The 20,265-nt window shown below is 49.8% G+C and overlaps 1 protein-coding gene across 1 annotated transcript in view; it reads right to left on the bottom strand.

Annotated features, from left to right (window-relative positions):
* Nucleotides 1-1,200: 1,200 nt before the first annotated feature.
* Nucleotides 1,201-20,265, bottom strand: part of SSC4D (scavenger receptor cysteine rich family member with 4 domains) — a 30,012-nt gene continuing 10,947 nt past the window's right edge. The window contains exons 5-12 of the mRNA XM_025214981.1: nt 13,329-13,400; nt 12,294-12,608; nt 8,647-8,727; nt 7,924-7,998; nt 7,107-7,418; nt 6,165-6,242; nt 4,839-5,185; nt 1,201-2,163 (exon numbers count right to left, since the gene is read on the bottom strand). Coding sequence (XP_025070766.1) covers nt 4,869-5,185; nt 6,165-6,242; nt 7,107-7,418; nt 7,924-7,998; nt 8,647-8,727; nt 12,294-12,608; nt 13,329-13,400 — 1,250 coding nt within the window. The 3' untranslated portion in view covers nt 1,201-2,163; nt 4,839-4,868. The remainder of the gene's footprint in view (nt 2,164-4,838; nt 5,186-6,164; nt 6,243-7,106; nt 7,419-7,923; nt 7,999-8,646; nt 8,728-12,293; nt 12,609-13,328; nt 13,401-20,265) is intronic.

Genomic DNA, 20,265 nt, shown 5'->3' with positions numbered 1-20,265 from the left:
AATGAGATGATCACCAGCCTTTACTGGTTTTAAGCTATTGGAGTCCAAGGGCACAGATAAATGAGCAATATAGGGGGTGGGGACTTACAGTAGAGCAGCTGATTCCATGTACCCGTTACCCCATGGTAAATGAATGCTAAACTGGGGCAATTTAGCTGTTTTATTTCAGACAAAGCTCCCCTGGTTTTGCCTTCACTTACTGCAGTATGATTCCAGTTGTTATGCAGCAAGCCCAGAGTTTTTGTACACGCTTTTTAATTTGGTCCTTTGTCCCTACCCATTTTGGTTCCACGCTGGGGAAGGGAATGCTGAGAAGCAGGGAAGGGAGGGGACCCGCTGCCAGTGAAAGCTCTTCACAGAGCTGGTCTATACTTGCAGCCCAGGCCCTTCCTCCTACTTGGATGCATGGTTGTTTGTATGGCAGGTGTCACCACTGGACCTGGGAGTAACAGCCAGGCTCAGAGTGACTGGGGTCTAAGACTCACCACACTGATGTTACCAGGCCTGCTTCATCTCCTGTAAGGTCAGCGTGCTGCCCAGGGTGACCCAGTGCTTCCCACTTCAGGGATAAGACAGGGACAGACACTGTAATGCTGCTCTCAGAGCTGAGGGCCCAGAGTCTGGCTCCTTTTCACACCATCTGAAAGGGGGCATGATCCTTATTACCCCTAGTCTCACTACCTGAAGCCATTTGCCTCTCAGACCTTCCTCGGGAGGCCCTGGCAGCAGCAATCCTCAGGCAGCCTGCTGTCTCTAAGCATCTGATACCTTTTACAGCTATCCTGTGAGGAAGCTGGGACTTGGCCCTTTCCTGGCCAGTGTGAATTTCATATACCCTTTAACACATGGTGCCAGTTATTTGGGATCCTCACGAGACAAAGAGGCATCTACTGAGATATGTCTATGCAAGTTTGGCTCCAAATCCCCGTGAAACCAATAGGAGTTAGGCACCTAGCTAGGTGCTTTTGGAAAAAAATCCCATTAGGCATGGATCTGAGCTATTCCACCCAAATCAATGGAGTTGCCATGGACTCGGCCTGGGTCACTGGGCCCCTCTGTTTCCACTTGTTAGCGACAGCGAGGGATCATAAGCCATCTGTCACCACCGGCGCCTGAAACGCAGCTAACTGAGCTGTGGTTTTCAGAGACAAGCCTGCTGGTTCTGAGCACACTTGAAAAGGGCTTTTATTTATGCACAAAAACATGTAAGAAAAGTGGAAAAACCCTGGGACACGCCCACTCGATTAACAAAGGAATCACACAAACACATGGCCCAGGCAGATGCATGCAAGTCCTGGGAGTGAATCCCTTGTCAGTAAGCAAAAACTTCCCCTCCCTCACACCCAGGGACAACATTGCACCAGTCTCCAGGGCAGAAAAATGACCAAAGGTGAATGGCAGACAGCAAGGAGCCTGCCAGGGTGAGACCCCAAAGTTTCCAGCATGGTCTGAGAACAGGAGCAGAGCACAGTGAAATACATGACCAAGTGGCTAGACAGACACATCTCTGCAGCCTGCAGCTTCAGGGTACTCCAGTATCTTTACAATAGAGCTGTATTGAGGCTCCTAAGTCACTTGGGAGCCTGCCTGGATGTGGCCATTATCACTCTAGTGTCTGAACAAAAATGTATCTTCTGGGGGCTCTGCAGATATCCTAGTCCCCTGACACATGCTGGAATGATACTCAAGTTTTCAGAATTCTCCATGGGCTCTGGTTGCTGGGCACCTGCGTGTCTGCCATTTCTCCTAGTGAGACTCTACTGGGCAGTGATTTTCCTTCTTGCTTTGAGGGTTTTCTTCTGATCAATACTCGCCCACCATAGGGAGTAGCCATGGAACCAACCCAGAGGACTGAGCAGCTCTGCTCCATGTCCCTGGGGTATCAGGCAACCAGGAGGCACTGGTTGGTACCTGTTCAGCCAGGCACCTGGAACTGGCCTGGGTGAATCGCTAGGTGAGAGGGGAAGGGTCTGCAGGGCATGGCAGCAAGAACAGGGCTTCCTTGCTCAATACAGCCCTGTGCTATATACAGTGATGTACAGGGAACACAGGTGTGTAGAACGTGTGGTTCGCATCCTGTGGATGGCACTGCTGGGAACCATCCCACCTTGCACCGTGTGCCACTGGCATCTGGGATCCATTGCAGCTTGGGCCAGCCTCAGTCTGAAAGACAAACAGGATCTTTAGCTCAGAGCTAGGGTTTTCCACTAGCTTGGATCATCTACAAGGCAACTTGGGCAGGGAGTGTCTGAGAGATCCTGACTCCTCTGGCCCTGGCACATGGCAGATGGAGAGAAGCAGCTCTAAGCTATGCCATGGGCACTAGTTACCTACCCCTTCAAGTTCACAGCACCCCACGTGCCTCCACTACACTCATCACACCCCATCATCCCTTCCACACACCACACTCACCATCCCTTCCACACACAGCTGTACCTCACAGCACCCCTCCTCCACACACACTCGTTGGGGCAGGGACTGTAGGTCTTACCAGTGCCCAAAACAATGCGGTCCTCCTCTTGGTTGGTTGGAGTTTCTAGGAGTTATCATCATGATGAAACCCCAGTGCAAGATTGTATAAGAGAGTAGATGACCCGCCGAGGTCCCTTCCAGCCCTACTTTTCTATGATTCTGTGATACAAATCTATGAATGTTCGTAGTATATTATACCTGCTTGATCCACAGAGAATTGCTTGAGAAAGAAATTTACAGATAAGGCAGAGAACAAGTCTGCTGAAGAACTTCAGAGTCACATTCATGGACAGCTCAGGAACAGTCAGCTATGCTTGGAAAACAGATTTGCTGCCCCATGAAAAATAGAGATTCTAATTTTTTTTGTCCCAAGTCACGATTTAAAATTAAGTCAGTCATATGACTAAAAGCCACTTCAAAAACACATTTATCCCCAAAAACCTTCACGTTGGGAGTTTTGACATTTTCAACAGGTTTTTCTATATTTGTAAATAAGATTTTTATTTAAATTCATATTTTGTTTCGTTTTTAAAAGGCAAGTCTCAAAGTGGCATTATCTGACAGAAAAGTATTTCAGCAGCAATTTCAGGCCCAACTCTAAATGAGGATGTCTGGCTCTAAGCTGGCAATTCCTGTCCATTGAGCTCAAAATACTTCATACAAGAAGTCAGAGTTACTGTCTCCATTTTACAGATGGGAGAAACTGAGGCATAGAGGCAAAGTGACTTGCTCAGAAACACCCTAGAGGCCAGTGGCAGCACTGCTGTCAGAACATGGCTGCCATGAGCTCCAGTCCAATATCCAACTAAGTTATTCCTTGCAACTCTTCATTCAGCTCTGTCCTATGAATTCATGCCCCTGATCCTAGCATTGAAGATGAGGATAAATTGGTAGCTCTGACACACTTTGATCTTGCTAGATTCCTGGTGTTCAGGCTCCGAAGGAGCCATCAGATCAGTGGGTCTGATTCACTGTCTCTCACAGGCCCTTTACATCTCATGCAGTTACCGCTGTACTGAGCCAGTAGCTGGTACCTGTGTGTGGCTAAGGCACCTCTTCCACCAAGGCACCCAGCCTTAATATGAGCCCATCAACAGCTGGAGGCTCCACCACTGTCTCTGGGAGTCTGTTCTAAGGTGGAATCGCCCTCCCTGTTAAGAATCTGTGCCTAATTTCTGAGCCAAACCCCTGTGCATCAGCTGCCAGCCCCTGGATTCTTGTTTTGCCTTTCACTGCTGAATTAAAGAGCCCTTTTGCCTCCATTATGTTCTTGCCATGAGGTTGTTTCTACCCTGCAATCAAGGCACCTCTTAAGCTTTCTTCATAGTCCAGCAAATTGCAGCTGTCAAGTCCCCCTCTGCCAAGGGTTCTCCCTGGCTTGCAGACCAGACTCATGGCTTCAGCATTCCCTGCATGGCTCTGTGCTCTGCTGGGAACAGTTCCCAAGCACTGGCAGGTCTTGTGCCATCACAGAAGGCGGATCAGACTCAGCAGGCTGCACCTCCCGCTGGCAGCCCCCCCCCCCAGCCACTCAGGGATGCTGTTAGGTCTGGCTCCTTGTAACTTCACTGCCCCATTAAGCTGGCCCAACCCTGAAGGTGCATTAGGGGGCATTATTTGCAGCTGCTCTTTTCACAGCAGGCTGGATGTGTTGCTGATGGCTTTTTAACAATTCACAAGGGGGGTTTTTGCTGGATGCCCACCTCTGATACAGGGAAATGGATGGGCTGTGGTCAGGCGGGAGATCTGTCAGCCCAGCAGAGAGCTCTGGGGAGGGGAGGGGAGGGGACGGGAAGGGAGGAGCTGTCCTGTGGCACCACTTGAGAAAGGGAGAAGCAAAAGAAACCCTCACTTTGGCCCACAGTACCTACCCCACCCAGACTTGCTAGACTCTGCCCCTCTTCCTTTACCCTTTATGCTTCCTTCCTGCCCATCTCTCCCATACTCTATGTGCTCAGGGCTCAGTCTACCAGGCACTCCCAGTCATGCTCAGGCAGTGAGCCTGAGTATAGGGCGATGGGCATGGGTGAGGGGCTCCAGGCATGACAGAAGCAGAAAATGCAGCCTGGGGATCACATGTCAACCACCCTGTGAGCATGAGGGGACAGTGGGCACAGATGGAGGATGCAGGCAGAGCTCCAGGGGGAGGATGGCACTGGAGGGAGGTCCATGAGCACAGAGGCTGGAGCACAGGAGCTCTGGGACTGGTTGCTGTCCTGTCAATAGAGGGAGTGGCTAACCCTGAAGACATGTCACAGTGGCACCATCTGCCCCAATTCAGGAACCTTATTGTCATGGGTTTATACAGCCCAACAGGGAGGGGTGGGGGGGCAGTGCCCAGGGGTTGGCGCACTGCCTGGCACTACCTGAGCGACAGCTTCTCCCAGCTGGCAGGGTCATAGCAGGCTGCAGACGGCGCCAGCGTCTTCCGAGTGGTCACAGTTGTGGACGTTCCAGCGGATGTGGGAGCAGCGCAGCAGCGAGGCCTCGTTGCCCTTGCACTTCAGGTTGTCAAGGAAGATGTAGCCAATGCCCTGGCCATAGTGCGCCTCCCCCCAGGCCGCCACGGCATGCCCACAGCCCAGCTGCCGGCACACCACCTTGACATCCTTGAGGTCCCAGGCATCATCACACACTGTTCCCCACTGGGACAGGAAGAACATCTCCACGCGGCCTTCGCAGCGGTGGCTGCCGTTCACCAGGCGCAGGAATCCTAGGGGCAGGGAGCACGGGGGGGACCTGGTCAGTGCCCAGCAGAACCTCCAAGCTCTGAGGTTGACTGGCAGCCCCACCTGGGTCCTCTTCATCACCCCAGTGTCTCACTGCACTGCAGAGAGATGGGCCTAGGAAGCAGTTGCTGCTTCATGGGAGACTGTCTTAATTGATCCTAATTAATTAATTAATCTTGGTTAGCAGAGGAAAGCAGCACTCAGCCTACACAACTGCTAGGACAGCAAGTGACCGCAGGCTGTAGCTTCTAGCCTAAACCTCCCAGCAGTACAGTCACTCATGATGTCTCACAGCACCCAGGACTGCAGGTAACTGCTGCTGTGGTCCAGACAGGTCAGTTGGACTCAGTGAGGTGAATGTGCTTGCACAAGACACAGTGGTCCTGAGCCCCATTCCTGTGCTTCAACTGCTCACTTGAGAAGTGCCTCCCTTCTTGCTGGGAGCTATGGCTGTGGAAACACTTGTAATGCCTCCGTTTATTACAGGTACCCAGAAATGAAAGGCAATGTGTTCCTCTGCCCTAGGCAGTGGGCCATCTATCTGGAATCTAGAGAATGGTCCAGGGGACACAGCATCCAACTGGAAATCAAGTAACTTGGGCTCCATTCCTGGCTTGGCTTCGCTGTGTGAGCTTGTCTAGTCACATCACCTCTACCACTGCCCTGTCCTCCTGAGGGGGATAGTGTGTGGATAGGTTATAATGAATAGTTGCAAGCTGCTTTGAAATCCACGGCTGAAAAATGTCAAGGGAGCCAACAGAGCAACAACTGCTACCCCTAGGTAGTTGCACTGGTTCTGATCAGCGCATCAGTAGTGACTCCTAAAGGCACTGGTCTGAACCTTTAAAAACTTTCTTGTCTGATTTGCTACCCAAGACAGACCCCAGAGCACTTCTCCAGTATTAGAACCATGGCTACCTGAAGCCACCTAGGAAGGAGTTACTGGCTGCACAGAGTACATACCATCCTTGGGGCGAGTTGTGGTTGAGGTTGTAGTCGCATATGTATCTTCTCTGAAATGGTCTCCTGAGTCATCCATGCCTGGTTCAGCAAAGGAGGGAGGGGAAAAAAGAATGAGGACAAATCTCTGCTCTCAGGCTCCTGGCTGGAGTCACATAGCATTTGTGACCAGCGCCAGAGAAAGGACAGGCACAGGTAAAAAGCTAGGGAGAGAGGGTGGGCTACAGGGAGCTGAGGGGTGTTGCCCTTTTTAAGGCAAGAATGGGCAAGTCCCCCATTAAAGCAGACACTGAAATCCACAGGCACTGCCTGCAGGCCCCACCCATCATGTGCCACAGCAGTACACCCAGTGGGTGCAGTATGCTTTGTGCCTCCAAACCAGGCACTGGGCCCAACCTGGGACCTCCCGGCCAAGCCCCTTTGAACTGTCAGGGGTGTAGGTTTGGTTCCCAAGTCTGACTTTGACATCTTGGTTTGGGGCAATTCAGAAGCAGAAGGGGCATCTTCCCTCTGGGTCCCACTGGCACCTCCACAAAAAGGTGACCTCACAGGGTTCCCACTGTGCTGGGCCAGAGTCTCACAGACAGAGCTGGGAAATGCCAGTGCTCTTGAGTGCCAGCCTGAACCCTGGGCTGAATGTGACTACATCCAAACCCCATCCAAACCATGGCACAGCTGCAGAGAAGTGAGCACAGCTCAGAGCTCTGGGTCAGAGCAAGGGCAGGCTGCATGAAAGGCGCTCACTGCAGAGGCCATCAACTCTACCCTTGCATCTGATAAGAGAGCTCCTTGGGGCTCAGGAAAGCTCTTGTCCCCTTTCCAGGCACTTAGCTGACTGATCTCAGATGAGAGCTGGATACAGCCTGAAACCACATGTACCATGTGACCATGATCTTGTGGCCTGGGGCATCCTGAGCTGCATTGCAGTCTATACACACATCTCACCTCTGCATATCACGCCGGCGTCCTCATGGTGCCCACAGTTGTGCTGCCCCCAGCCCAAGTTAAAGCAATCCGCCAGGTCGGTCTCTGTGCCAATGCAATCCACGTTGTCCAGGAGGATGGGCCCAGTGCCGTAGCCAAAATACCCCAGGACCGTGGCCACCACTGCAGACCCACAGCCCATCTGCCTGCAGACTACCTGGGCGTTGGCAAAATCCCAGTCGTCATCACACACTGTTCCCCAGGTGCCGCGATGCAGAACCTCCACTCGGCCTTGGCAGCTGCTGTTCCCGCTCACCAGCCGGATGCTGCCACCTGGTGACCAAAGAGGGCAAGAAAGAGGGCAAGTGAGGGTGGCAGGGGAAGCTGGGGGGTCCTGAAATATTTGTGGATGAAGGTCAGCGAGGGGTGAGGAGGGGAGTGCAGTTCCTGGGCCCAGGGCAGCTCTATCTTCTGTGAAGTGCTTTGTTGCTGCCCTCATCTCCAATGCCAAGTGAAGCCCAAGGAGGCTGTGTGTCCCAGTGTGCTCCATTTCAGACTCTGTGGAATGCTGCATGCTGGGTCTTGTCATCTCCAATGCCTGTCCTACCATCTAACAGTGCAACACGCTGCATTTGGCAAGACTGGCAGGATCCCCCGTGACTGAGTAGGGGCTCAGCTGATGCTGTTGGGCCTAAGCAGGTGTGACCTCAGGGTTTTCATTGGCTTTGGCCCTGCCTCAATTGCCTGATGCCCGAGTGCCACATGCCTACCTGGCCTGGCAGAGAATCTCTCAACGAGCCCCAGTGCATGCAGAGTGGCAGGGCACGGCCATACTTACTTTTCTTTCCCCTCGCAAAAATAGCCGTCGTCATCACTTCAGTCTCTGGAGAAAGCTGATCTCTGCCATCAGTGACTGCGAAGATGAGTGCCAGAGTCAGGAGTCAGAAGAAAGGTCCAGGAATAAAGCTGTCTCATTGCTGTTCTCTACTTAAGGGTAGCAGGGCAGCTCACTCTCTGGAAGCAATGGCTTGCAAAAGCACCATGGTAGGATTATGCCCAATGCAACCATGTACATAAAAGATAATGAGCCCTGCTGGATTCCTGGCACGTGGTACCAAGGCTGAGATTTCCTGCTTGGCACAGAGCTAGCAAGAGGGGTCGGTAGTGCTTAAACCCAATAGAGGCTTCTTTTGCAAGGCACCAGCCCATGAGTTTACTTTACTATGAGCAGCTCCCCTGGGATAGCTGTTTAAACACATGGGGCGCTTATACACATGCAGGGAGGCTGCCCCAGCGCACTGTAATAACCACCAGGAGTAACTCCAAGGCAGAAGACAAAGAGAAAACCCAGGATCATGGATCCTAGCCATGTTTCTCCACATCCAATAAGAATGGCAAACAGATTTGCATGACAACTGTGTTCTCAATAGAAGAATACTACTCCAGGGGTAGAACTGTAGCTACCACAAGCCAGGCACCAGTCTTGTGACTTTAAGCCTTCGTGACAGTGCGAATGCAGGGTATATCACAAATCCCCTCTGAACAGGAAAGCTGGCCTCACCTGTGGCAGTGCCGGTGAATGGCTTTCCATACTCCCAGGTGACTGAGGTGGTGAATGGTGTGACTGTTGACATCCCCAGCCCTGGAGGGACACACAGAGGGGCAGAGGTTACATGAACAAGGGTCATTGCCTGGGCTGCACAGAAGCCTTTCAAGAGTTGGCTCAGCTAGAAGGGATCCCATCTGGAGAACGAAGAAATATGTGTATGTTATTCTATATTTTCCTGGTTGCTCTTATTGGCTCCCCCTTCTCCAGCCTTTTCCTTGGGAACAAGGGCTCAGCACTTTCTTTCCTACCAGATGAAGCTACATCACCTCCTGATTGAAGGTGCCCGGTTGCTCTGACTAATCCCTGGATGCCCTGGGTGTGCTAGGGCTCTCTCTGAGAAAACCTGCAGTATTAGTTTAAGGTGAGGAAGCTCTCACTTTCCAGGCTGGAGGTCCCCAGTTGGATCTGTATGTGACATCAAGCCACCATGACTCATCCACAGCTCCCTGCTATTAGTGGTTATGTGGAGTGGGGTGTATGGAGTTGGACCAGAGGCTGGTAGCAAAGAGTTCCCCCTACCTTGAGGGCTCTGCTGCCTGCTTTAAGCACAAGGTGGCCAAGCTCCCACTGTAGGAATACCTCTGTGCTGAGGGCTGGCAGGGGGCGAGGCTTTGTGGGGAGAGGGCTGGAACAGAGACTTGGCCCAAATCATCTCCAGAACTTGACCTAAGTGAGTCAACAGCTCCCTTCCATAATTGGTGGGTTCAAACCAAGATTTTCCTTTGGTGGGGTACACAGCACAGAGAAAAGCACAGGGTATGAGAGTGCCCAGCAGCCTGGTAAGAAGTCCCCCTATTTGGTCACCCCAGCCCAGCTCTGTCCATCACTGAAAGCCTGCTGCAGGGGCCTGCTGCTCTAAGGGCATTTGTCTCTCACAGGGGCTAAGCAAACATTACACCCTATATCACAGGTAAAGTCCATTATTTACATAGTAGCAACCACTCTCGTTCAACCAGCCACTTATTCCACCCAATGGGCTGGGATTGATACTGGTGCTCTGCCTCAAAGACTCCTCTGTTGACCCATCTAGAATAGCCCTGCCCTTCCTGGCTGTCTCCCCAGGATCATGGCCTTATTGGACCAGTATTTCCCTCTCCCTGGCAGCAGGGAAGAGAAATGACAGATATTTTGGGGAGAAAGAAGCAGTATGAGAAAATTGCCCATTTCTCATAGCATCATCCTCTTTGTTAGTTAATAGTTGGAAAGGGAAAGTGACGGCACTTAGTGCTCCAGTCATTAGCCATGATAATAAGGAAATTCAAGGGGATTATTAACATTATAAATGGTAATCAACAGATAATGGCAGAAATACATCATGTAAAGATGGGGAGAAGGCTCTGCTCAGCACTGGCCCACAGACAGCTCAGCTGACAGCTCATCCTTCACTTCCAGACCAGACAGTTTCTTTTCCACACAGCAGATCTGGGCAATAGCAGGCAGGATAATCTTTTCCCTTAGGAATGGCTTTTCCAGCCTCCCCTGCCTTCGACTATGAGATTCAAGATCTCCCCAGTGCCAGCAGGTAAAAACAGATGGATGTATGGTTTGGTGGAGGCCCCTCACTTAAGACTGGGGCTCAGTCCCCTTTTCTGCCTGTGGGACCTTGGGGACATCACTTAGTGTCTCTGGGCCTCAGTCTGGAGGAACAGGGCACTGCCCTGCCTAATAAGGGTTGTTAGGATGATGACACTGAAGAGTGAGAGACACTTAGCTCCTGCAGTGATGAGGGCTACAGACTGCATGGGAGAAGGGCCTGGCGCTGGGGCATTACTGTCAGCTTGACTTTGGGGTATGCTATAACAATATTCCATTTCCTTTCCAGTGGCCAGTCCACACTAGCCAACAGCTTTCATGTTATAACTCCTAGCTCCATTCCTCACCCCCAATGCCAATAGTCCCTTCCAGTCCCATTCATCCAGCCAGGCATCCATTGCCACAGTTACTCTCCACTGCAGGAAAGGAATTCTACAATAGCAGGGGACTAAACTAAATGATCCAGGACACCCCTTTAAGTCCTATGTGCTTATGATTCACCCTCTACTACAACGACCTCCTCTTGGACCTCTTTGCCCAGCTTCCAAGGCTGTTTGGTCTTCCTACAGTTCTGGGCTCTCTAGCTGGAGCAGGGGCAGGGTGTGGCTAGATGCTGGCCTGCCATGGCCCCGGAGGCAAATTCCTCCCTCTGTCCTCTTTCCTGCCCCCACTGGCAAACCCTAGGGATCACAGCTGGGGTTTGCCAGCCCCAGCCACATCTCCACAGCTTGCTTGAAGCCAGGCAGGGATGGAGTTAATTCAGGGGTGGGCAAAATGCAGCCCGTGGGTGGGATGCAGCATGCCAGGCCATTCTGTCTGGCCCACAGGGCCCCTAAAAAAATTAAGAAAATTAATATTTATCTGCCCCTGGCTACCTGTCATGTGGCCCTCGATGGCTTGCCAAAACTCAGTAAGCAGCCCTTCTCCCAAAATAATTGCCCACCCCTGAGTTAATTCCTTCCTCTGTCCCCTCTCTCCCCCAAAGCCCCTGGGGGTTTGGCTGCAGTCTCTGCAACTTGCCTGTAGTCAGGCAGTGAGGGGATTAATTCCACAGCATGTCCTGGAGCAGGGGGAGAAAGGCCAGCTACTCCCGTGTGTGCAGATCCAAACCCTGCACCTGTGAGCCCAGAGCTAAGACCTGCAGGACCAGACTGAGAGGTGGGAAGTGTTGGCAAAGACCTGACAATCATCACACATGCTGGAGATGTAGTTAAGGGAAGTTGCAGACAGCTTCCCCCAAAAATGCAGAGAGCTACATTTACATTATAAAGCAGAACATGTAAAAGGTGGGAATGCCTAAGCAAACCCTTTCTGAATGTCTGGCTGTAAGGAAACACTGCCCTTGGGTTTAGTAAGACTAATTTTTGTCTTCCCAGTTTTCATTTTAAGTTAGACTAAGTTGTGTATGCTGTGTTTTACTGGGCTGTATCTTAGCTTAGGCAAAGATTTTTGGTAGTTCCCTGTTGTGTGCTTTGCAAATTACTGTGTTCAATATGTGCTTGCTTCAGAGAAAGGACTTTTTCCCTGTCTCCACTCCTCAGTCTGGCAGCAACTGCCCCCCGCCGCCTCCCAGCTGCTGGCTGCCATCTGCTCCAGCAAGGAGGAGTGAGTGCCTTAGAGAGCATCTCTCTTCCCTCCCCTTTGACACTGGCTGGCAGGCATGCTCTAGCACCCCAGCTTCTGGCTTGAGCCATTGCAGGCATGTAGCTGCATTTCCTGGTTTAACAGAGAATGTCTGTCCAGTTATTAATCAGTTTAAGCTGTGCAGCTTAGACTAACCTGCAAAGAATGAATCAATTCAGGCTTGGGCTTTTTGAATGTCTGTCCCTAGCCTTAAAGACAGTTTCTGCCCCAAGGAGGTGCCAGTCTGCAGGGGAAAATTCTCACTGGTCTCCTGAGCCTTTCCTCTAACAGCTGGTCAACACAAGTAGCCCTTTCATCAGGGTGTTTTGCTACCCTACTCCACACCTGAGCCACAAAGTACTGGGGTTGTTAGAGCCTTGTGGTAGCTCCTGGGGTCCCTTGTTCAATCCAAAGATGGCAGCCATGCTGCTTTGCTTTCCTACCTGTGCAGATGACCCCTGCGTCCTCATGATGCCCACAGTTGTGGACGCCCCAGCCCAGACTGTAGCAAGCTGAGAGGTGGGGCTCGCCTCCATCACAGTTCACATTGTCCAGGAGGATGTGCCCTGTGCCATAGCCAAAGTAGGCATTGCTCTTGTAGTCCAGGGCATGGCCACAGCCCACTTGCTTGCAAACCACACTGGCATCGGCCAGCCCCCAGTCATCATCACACACGGTGCCCCAGTGCCCTTGGTAGTAGATCTCCACTCTGCCCTGGCAGGCATCAGTCCCGCTCACCAGCCGAATGCTCCCATCATCTGGATGACAAGAGGGAGGAGGGTTAGTGCTCCCCGTGGGCCCCCTGCTTTGGTTAGATCACACCTCACTGGCAGGAGCGCTCCAGGTGACCCCTGAGGCATGTTTGCACAGCCTCCATGCTAAGCAGTGCTGACCTGAGGCATGTCCCACCCACATATTTCTGCTCTGCAGCTGCCAGTTGTCAACACTAAAGCTATGTGCAGTAGTGAGCAGGTGCCGGAGTCACTGTCACAGTCAGGGTTACGGGTGCAAGCCCAGCACCTGGGGTGGCTGCATGGCTTCACTACCAGGATCTGGTGCATGGGGGACAGGGGAGAGCATGCAAAGCAGGCTTCACAGCAATGCTCCTGGGTACAGCATGGTGGCTGGGGGCAGACATGCACTGAGCTTAGTCACATAGGAGTGACAAGAGCAGGCTGTGCTGAAAGCAGCATAGATGTGATGGAAAGCAGCAAGTCAGGCACAAATCTTCACAGGGCAGCAACACATGCCAATGGGCCTAGAGACACCATGTCCCAGAGCAAGAAGATCTGCTCCTTGATACCTCACTGGAATAATCTTTGACTGCAGGAGGTACCAAGGCTTGGTGAAAGTATGTGAGAAAAGAGTCTACAGCATAGCTTGTGCTCCCTCTACCGGCCACTGACAGAGAGACACTAAACCGTGAGGGCTTCCAAGGCAGTGGGGGTGGCTGGGAGGAGATGCTCGGAAAGGCTTACTTTTCCCATTTTGTAGTGAGGCTGTTACAGTCTTGCTGGTTGGTCTTCTGCTTGCTTGCGTGGGCAAGAGCTCTGCAAATTAAATCAAAGAATTTCTGAATATCTATGCATTTCGCCACTATTCTCTCTCAGACACACTGTAATGAATATGTGTGCTGTGTGTACATACACCCACCATGGTCACCAGCCAAGCCGTGCGCACCAGGAGAGCAGCGGTGTACCACACACACGTAGGATAGTGCTGTAGCCATGCACACATGCCTAGTAGACTGTAGGCATGCAAATCTCACAGTGGGGAAGCAAACACTTGTGGAACGTGACTAGAAGCAAAATGCACTTTTGAAAGTGAATATTTTGAGAAAAGAGGGTTCCATTTCTTTTTGTTATTCCCCCCCCACCTTCATATTAACACACTGCTCTACACGAAGAGAAGGCACTTTGAGCCAGATGCTCAGCTGGTGGCTGGCAGTGTCCCGAGCGCTCCCTCCATACGCTCCAAGTGAGGACCATGTTCAATGCCCAGTGGAGTGATCGCATAACTAGGAGTCAACAGTACTGCCAGCGCTGAGCTCTCTAGAGACATAAGCTAGATGCCCGTGAGCAAGAGACTAGCTTAAAAATCATTAGATTTAGGAAATCCATAATCATTTGGGAATCCTTGTATTTGCCTTCTGGTTTCATTCTGAGCCTCTAGGTCACACAACAGGGACACTACGTGAACACCAGCACATTTTCAAGATGTTCACCATAGCAGCGAGGACTGGAAACTTACTTCATAAAGGGAAAGCTGACACGACTTCAAGAGCTGGGGCCTGAAGAAAATCAGCACATGTTGTGAGAGTCGATTTAAAACCTTGATGTTGGCACATTGAGAATGACCCTTCAGGATCTACTTGCGTCTCCAGTACCAATGCGCAAGGCTGTGCAAACCCCATAACATCTCTACTTCTGCTTGCTCCAATGCAAAATGGGGATAGTGACATTTACCTTCCTACCCCAGGCTGGTGTTTCTAGGGAGCAGTTAATGTTAAGGAAGAGCTGCAGGATTATGGATGATTCAGAAACGGGTGCAGTGTTCTGGGGTACAGTAAAGGGCACTTTTTCCTCCCCACCAGTGCTAGCTAGAGGGCTGGTTACTCATTATTAGCTAAGCAGCTTTGCCTCTATGCTACTTTTATCTCACTCTGTACATCTCGTTTGCTTCTCTGTTGCCACATTTCTGAGCGAGGGATACTCCCTGAAGAGACAGGAATATCACAGTGTTCACCTGAAGGAGCTGCGTTTGTCAGGCAGAATGGTAACTCTTTGCTCTAGGTCAAAAGCCTGTCTTGCTCAGGGAACCCCGCCTCAAAGCACAGGCTGTTAATTATTTCATACAGCTCCAGGCCTCTGCTTTACTTTCTTCATCAACCAGGAAGGGACATACTTCCAAAAAGTTTGAGTAGTTCAGCTCAGCCCAGATACCTATTAACTACCCCTATCACAAAGCTCCCTGCTCCTCACCAAACCCTCCTACACACCCTTTGTGGCTGTGTCTTGAGAGTCAGGATCCCTTGTCCCCCAGGTCAGCTGGCACAGTACTTCCTTTCCTCAGTCAAGCCTGGATCCCTTCCTTAACCAGCTAACCCACCCAACAACCTACCTTTTCCAGAGCATCCTCCTGCCCCTCATTTCCTGGGGAATCAGAGCTCCGTCCTGTCTGCTGTTTGCAATTTGCCACAGCTCCAGGCCTCCCAGACATACTCTCTCCGCCTGATGATCATGCTAAGAGGGTGTGAGAGGGAACTGCCCTGGTCTGTGAGCATCTAGGAATCCAAAACAGGCCCCGCAGGGAACCTCAGGGTGACTTCAACTATCCACAAATAGACTGGGTCAATCTAACATTAGGTCGGGATGCAGAGACCAAATCTGAAGTTTTAAGACTGCTATCTAGAGCAGTTAGTCCTGGAACCTACAAGAGGAAAGGTCATTCTTGACCTAGTCCTAAGTAGCGTACAGAATTGTGTGTAAAGAACAACTGTTACTGAGCCACTCCGCAAGAGTGACCCCAATGTAATTGGGTTTGACATCCATGTAGGAGGGGAGACAAGGAGAAAATGTACCATAATAGTCTTGAATTTTAAAAAGGGAATTTACACCAAAATGAGGAAACTAGTTAGACAGGAGTTAAAGGGGCCCTAAGGAGGTGAAGAATATTCAAACATCATGGGAACTGCTTAAGAATAACATATGGGAGGCACAGAGCAAATGCATACTGCAAATCAAGAAAAATGGAAAACGGACCAAAAGCAAGTCAGCATAGTTTAATAGCAGAGTTGGAGAGGCAATGAGCAGAAAAAAAGAGTTCTTTCAAAAAGTAGGAGTCAAATCCTAATAAGGAAAAGACCATGAACTCTAGCAACTCAAATGTAAAACTATAATATGACAAGCTAAGAAAGAATGTGAGAAGAAACTTGCTAGACACACAAAAGGTAACAATATTTTTTTTAAAGTACATTAGAAGCTGAAAACCTGCCAGAGTTTCACACTGGCAGGTTTTACACCCTGACCATCCAAAGGTCCAACCTGCCAGTTGGACCTTTGGATGGTCAGGGTGTAAAAGGGGCACTAAAGGACGACAGGGCCATTGCCAAGAGATGAAATGCATTCTTTGCATCAGTGTTCACTGTGGAAGATGTTAGGGAGATTCCCTCACCAGATCCACTCTCCTCTAGGGACAAGTCAGTGGAACTGACTCAGATTGATGTTTTAATGGATGAAGTCAAAGAGGAAATTGATATAACTGGACCCAGAGAGCTGGGTTGATCTACAGACTTTTATTTTATTTTATTTTATTTTATTTTTAAGGGCTAGGAGGGGAGGAAGTGGCAAAGAGGAACTGCGAGATTTGCCCAGAGCTGCATGGAAGCAGCAGGAGTGAGGCTTTGCTCCTCGACATGCTCCATACCATTGCCCTGTGGCAGAAGGGCCACATTACCAATGTGTCAAATATAGATCTAACATGCTCCATGCACCATTGGAAGAGGCCCCAGGGAGACTGCAGAGGAGCCTGATCCGAGTGCAGCAGAGAGAAGGAACAGCTTCCCCACTAAGGAAACCCCAGCAGAGAAAGAATCTGACTGCTGCAACAGAGCAGGGCCTGAGCGAGTTGTATTGTTGAAATCATAGAATCATAAAATCATAGGGCTGGAAGGGACCCCAAAAGATCATCGGGTCCAGCCCCCTGCATGAGCAGGAAAGACATCTGGGATCAGATGACCTCAGGCAGGCGACCATCCAGTCTTCCCTTGAAGACCTTTTTCCTAATGTTCAGCCTGAAACTGTCTTCCAGGAGTTTGTGGCTGCTGTTTCTAGTTTTTCCCCAGGGCGCCTTGGTGAACAGGTGTTCACTGAGACCCTGATGTACGCCTCTGATATAGCAGTAAACGGTAATCAGGGCCCCTCTCAGCCTTCTTTTCTTTAGGCTGAAGAGTCCAAGATCCCTCAGCCTCTCCTCGTAAGGCTTGCCATGCAAGTCCCTGATCATAAGGGTGGCCCTTCTCTGGACCCTCTTGAGCTTTAGCATGTCCTTGTTGAAGTGTGGCGCCCAGAACTGGACACGATACTCCAGCTGCAGCTGTACCAATGTTGAGTAAAGCGGGAGAATCACTTCTCTGGATTTACTGGAGATGCATCGATTGATGCATGCCAGAGTTTTATTGGCCCTAGTGGCTACTGCAATGCATTGCCGGCTCATATTCATTCTGGGCTCTATTGTTATCTGCCAGGTCCCTTTCATTTGTAGTGCTGGTCAGGTTAGTGATGCCCAGCCTGCAGGTGTGCTGGGGTTGTTCCTTCCCAGATGTAGCACTTTGCATTTCTCTACACTGAACCTCATCTGGTTCTGTTCTGCCCAACACGCCGGCCTGTCTAGGTCTGCTTGTATCTGCAGCCTTTCTGCAGGTGTGTCTGCACAACCCCATATCATGGTGTCGTTCGCAAACTTGGCCAATGGGCTTTTCATCCCCTCATCCAGGTTGTTGATGAAGATGTTGAACAGCAATGGGCCAAGTACCGTCCCCTGGGGTACACGTCTACCCACATCTTGCCAGGATGACACCAATCCATTCATTTGGACTGTGTCCTACTCCACAACCAGTTTTGCACCTACTTGATGGTCCCACAGTTGAGCCTGATACCTTCCAGTTTTCTGATCAGTACCTCATGGGAGACCAGGTCAAAGGCTTTCTGGAAGTTGAGGTATATGATGTCAACTGCTTTTCTCTTGTCCAGGTGACGAGTCACCCGATCATAGAAGAAATGAGGTTGGTCAGACAAGACCTGCCCGTGACAAAGCCATGCTGGCTGTCATTCAGTATCAGACCTTCTGCAAGCTTGTCACATATAGCCTCTTTGATGAAAGTTTCTAGGATTTTCCCTGGAATAGAAGTTAAGCTAATTGGCCTGTAGTTTCCCGGGTCTTCACGCTTCCCCTTCTTGAAGATGGGTGCAACATTGGCCCTCTTCCAGTCCTCTGGGATTTCTCCAGAGACCCATGATTTTTTAAAGACCTTTGCCAGGGGCTCTACAATTACTTCAGCCAACTCTTGCAGCACTCTTGGGTGGAGTTCATCCAGTCCTGCTGATTTATATATGTCTAATTTCTTTAATTGATTGTACACCAGTTCTATGGCAATGGTGGGAATGGCATCAATCCTGCCGTGCTTGTTCTGTGTCCTACCTGGCATGTTGTTCCCCTTGGTCTTGTGAAAGACCGAGGCAAAGTAGTCATTTAGGAGTTCCGTTTTTTCCTGAGTGATAGTGGCCAGGTATCCACACTAGTGGGAGTGTGGGGCAGAGGCATCACACTCCCATTAGTTTTCCTTTTACTCCCTATGTAGCTAAAGAAGGACTTCTTGTTGTTCTTGATTCTTGTAGCTAGTTTTAGTTTGGTTTCTGCCTTAACTTGCCTAATCTGTTTTCTACAAGTTCGGGCCATTGTCAAGTAGTCTTCCTCAGAGGCTGTCCCAAGCTTCCATTGTTTGTATGCCTCTTTCTTTTTCTGTAGGAGGGCTACAACTTCCATTCTTAGTCAAGAGGGTTTTTTGCCCCTTCTGCTACTTTTTCTCCGTACAGGAATGGATTTTCTCTGAGCCTTAAGGATTGTATCCTTAAGGAACGACCATTCTCCTCCTGCTCCCTTTACCTGTGGTTCTTGGTCTCTCAGGGCATTCTCTACTAGTGACCTGAGCTTATTAAAATTTGTGTTTTTGAAGTCTAAGGCTTTGAGCTTGGAATCTGTTTTGTCAGCCTTGCGATGGACCGTGAACAGGTCGAAATGGATAATTTTGTTATCAGGTTTCTGGGTTTTGTGGGTTATATTACCGATGCAGTTCTAATGCCTATGGGTATAAATAAATCTGACTTGTTTGTACCATCTTGTTAAACTGAGGTACTCATGGGGGGAAACTGAGTCACCACAGCCACACATCTGCACCCCTTTGTGAAAGGGTTGACACTGATAAACTAAATAGTAGCAAATTAACAGGACCCAATGGCATGCACTCTACAGTCCTGAAGGAGCTCACATCAGAAATTGCAGAGCTCTTAACTGTAGTATGCAACCTATTGGTAAAAATAGCCTTGGTACCATAGGACTGCCAATATGACTCCAATATTTTAAAAAAAGGCTATAGAAATTGGCTCAAAGTTAGAATGCAAGGAGTGAGTATAAGTGGTCAGTTTTCAGGTTGGAAAGAAGTTTCATAGTGCTTAGGGTCGGAAGGAACCTAAACAGATCATCAGGTCCGACCCCCTGCCCCGGGCAGGAACGAGTGCTGGGGTCATAACACCCCAGCCAAGTATCTGTCCAGCCTCCTCTTGAAGACCCACAAGCCTCTTCTTGAAGACCCTCCTCCTGAAGTAAACAGTGGGTATCTGTGTTGGGACCAGTGCTGTTTAACATATTCATAAATGATCTGGAAAAGGGAGTGGCCAAATTTGCAGATGACACAAAATTATGCGACATGATAAAGACCAAGCTGGACTGTGAGAAACTACAGAAGGATCTGGCACTATTGACTGAATGGGCAATTAAATGGCAGATGCAATTCAATGTAGATAACTGTAAAGTGATGCACATAGCCAAAAATAACAAAAATGGGCAATAATAATAATAAAAAAAATATACCAACACTAGGATATGAGCTCTACATTAGCTCTTATCACACAGAAAAGAGACCTGGGAATCATTGTGGACAGTTTGCTAAAAACATCAGCTCAGTGCTCAGCAGTTGTCAGAAAGGCAAACAAAATATTAGGGATTATTAAGAAGGGAATGGTAAACAAAACTGAAAGTATCAGCATGCCCATAAATCCATGGTGCATCCACACCGTAAAAAACTGCCCAGTTCTGGTCTTCATATCTCAAAAAAGGATATAGGAGAACTAAAGAAAGTACAGAGAAAGGCAACAAGGATGATCAGTGGTATGGAGGGGTATATGAGGAGAAAATAAGAGACCAGGCCTTTTCAATTTAGAAAAGAGATGCTTGAGGGGGGGGGACATTATAAGGGTTTACAAAATACTAAATGGTGAAGAGAAAGTAAACAAGTATGAGTGCATCTACACATGTACTTTAATATGCATTAACCTCTATTAATGCTCATTAAAGCATCACTAAAAGTGGTGCTAATTAGCTAATACTCATTAAAATAGGATAATGTGCATTAAGCATCACTTTAAAACCATGCTCTTTAGTTAATGCACATTAAGACAGGCTAATGCGCATTCTCTTAGTAAAGGGGTAGGCAACATTTTTTGGCCGGAGCACTGAAAACCCCCACAATGCCTACCTTGGAAGGTGCCAGAGTGCCACCATGCCAGAAAAACAAGCTGAGGGCAGGGGGTACATGGCAGGATGCCCTGCTTGTGCCCCTTGCCCCCCCAGCTAAAGCCC

The sequence above is a fragment of the Alligator sinensis genome, unplaced genomic scaffold, assembly GCF_000455745.1.
Source record: "Alligator sinensis unplaced genomic scaffold, ASM45574v1 scaffold1420_1, whole genome shotgun sequence".
Lineage (NCBI taxonomy): Eukaryota > Metazoa > Chordata > Crocodylia > Alligatoridae > Alligator > Alligator sinensis.
Note: the sequence above shows the minus strand (reverse complement) of the source record. Positions and strands in the feature narration are given on the sequence as shown.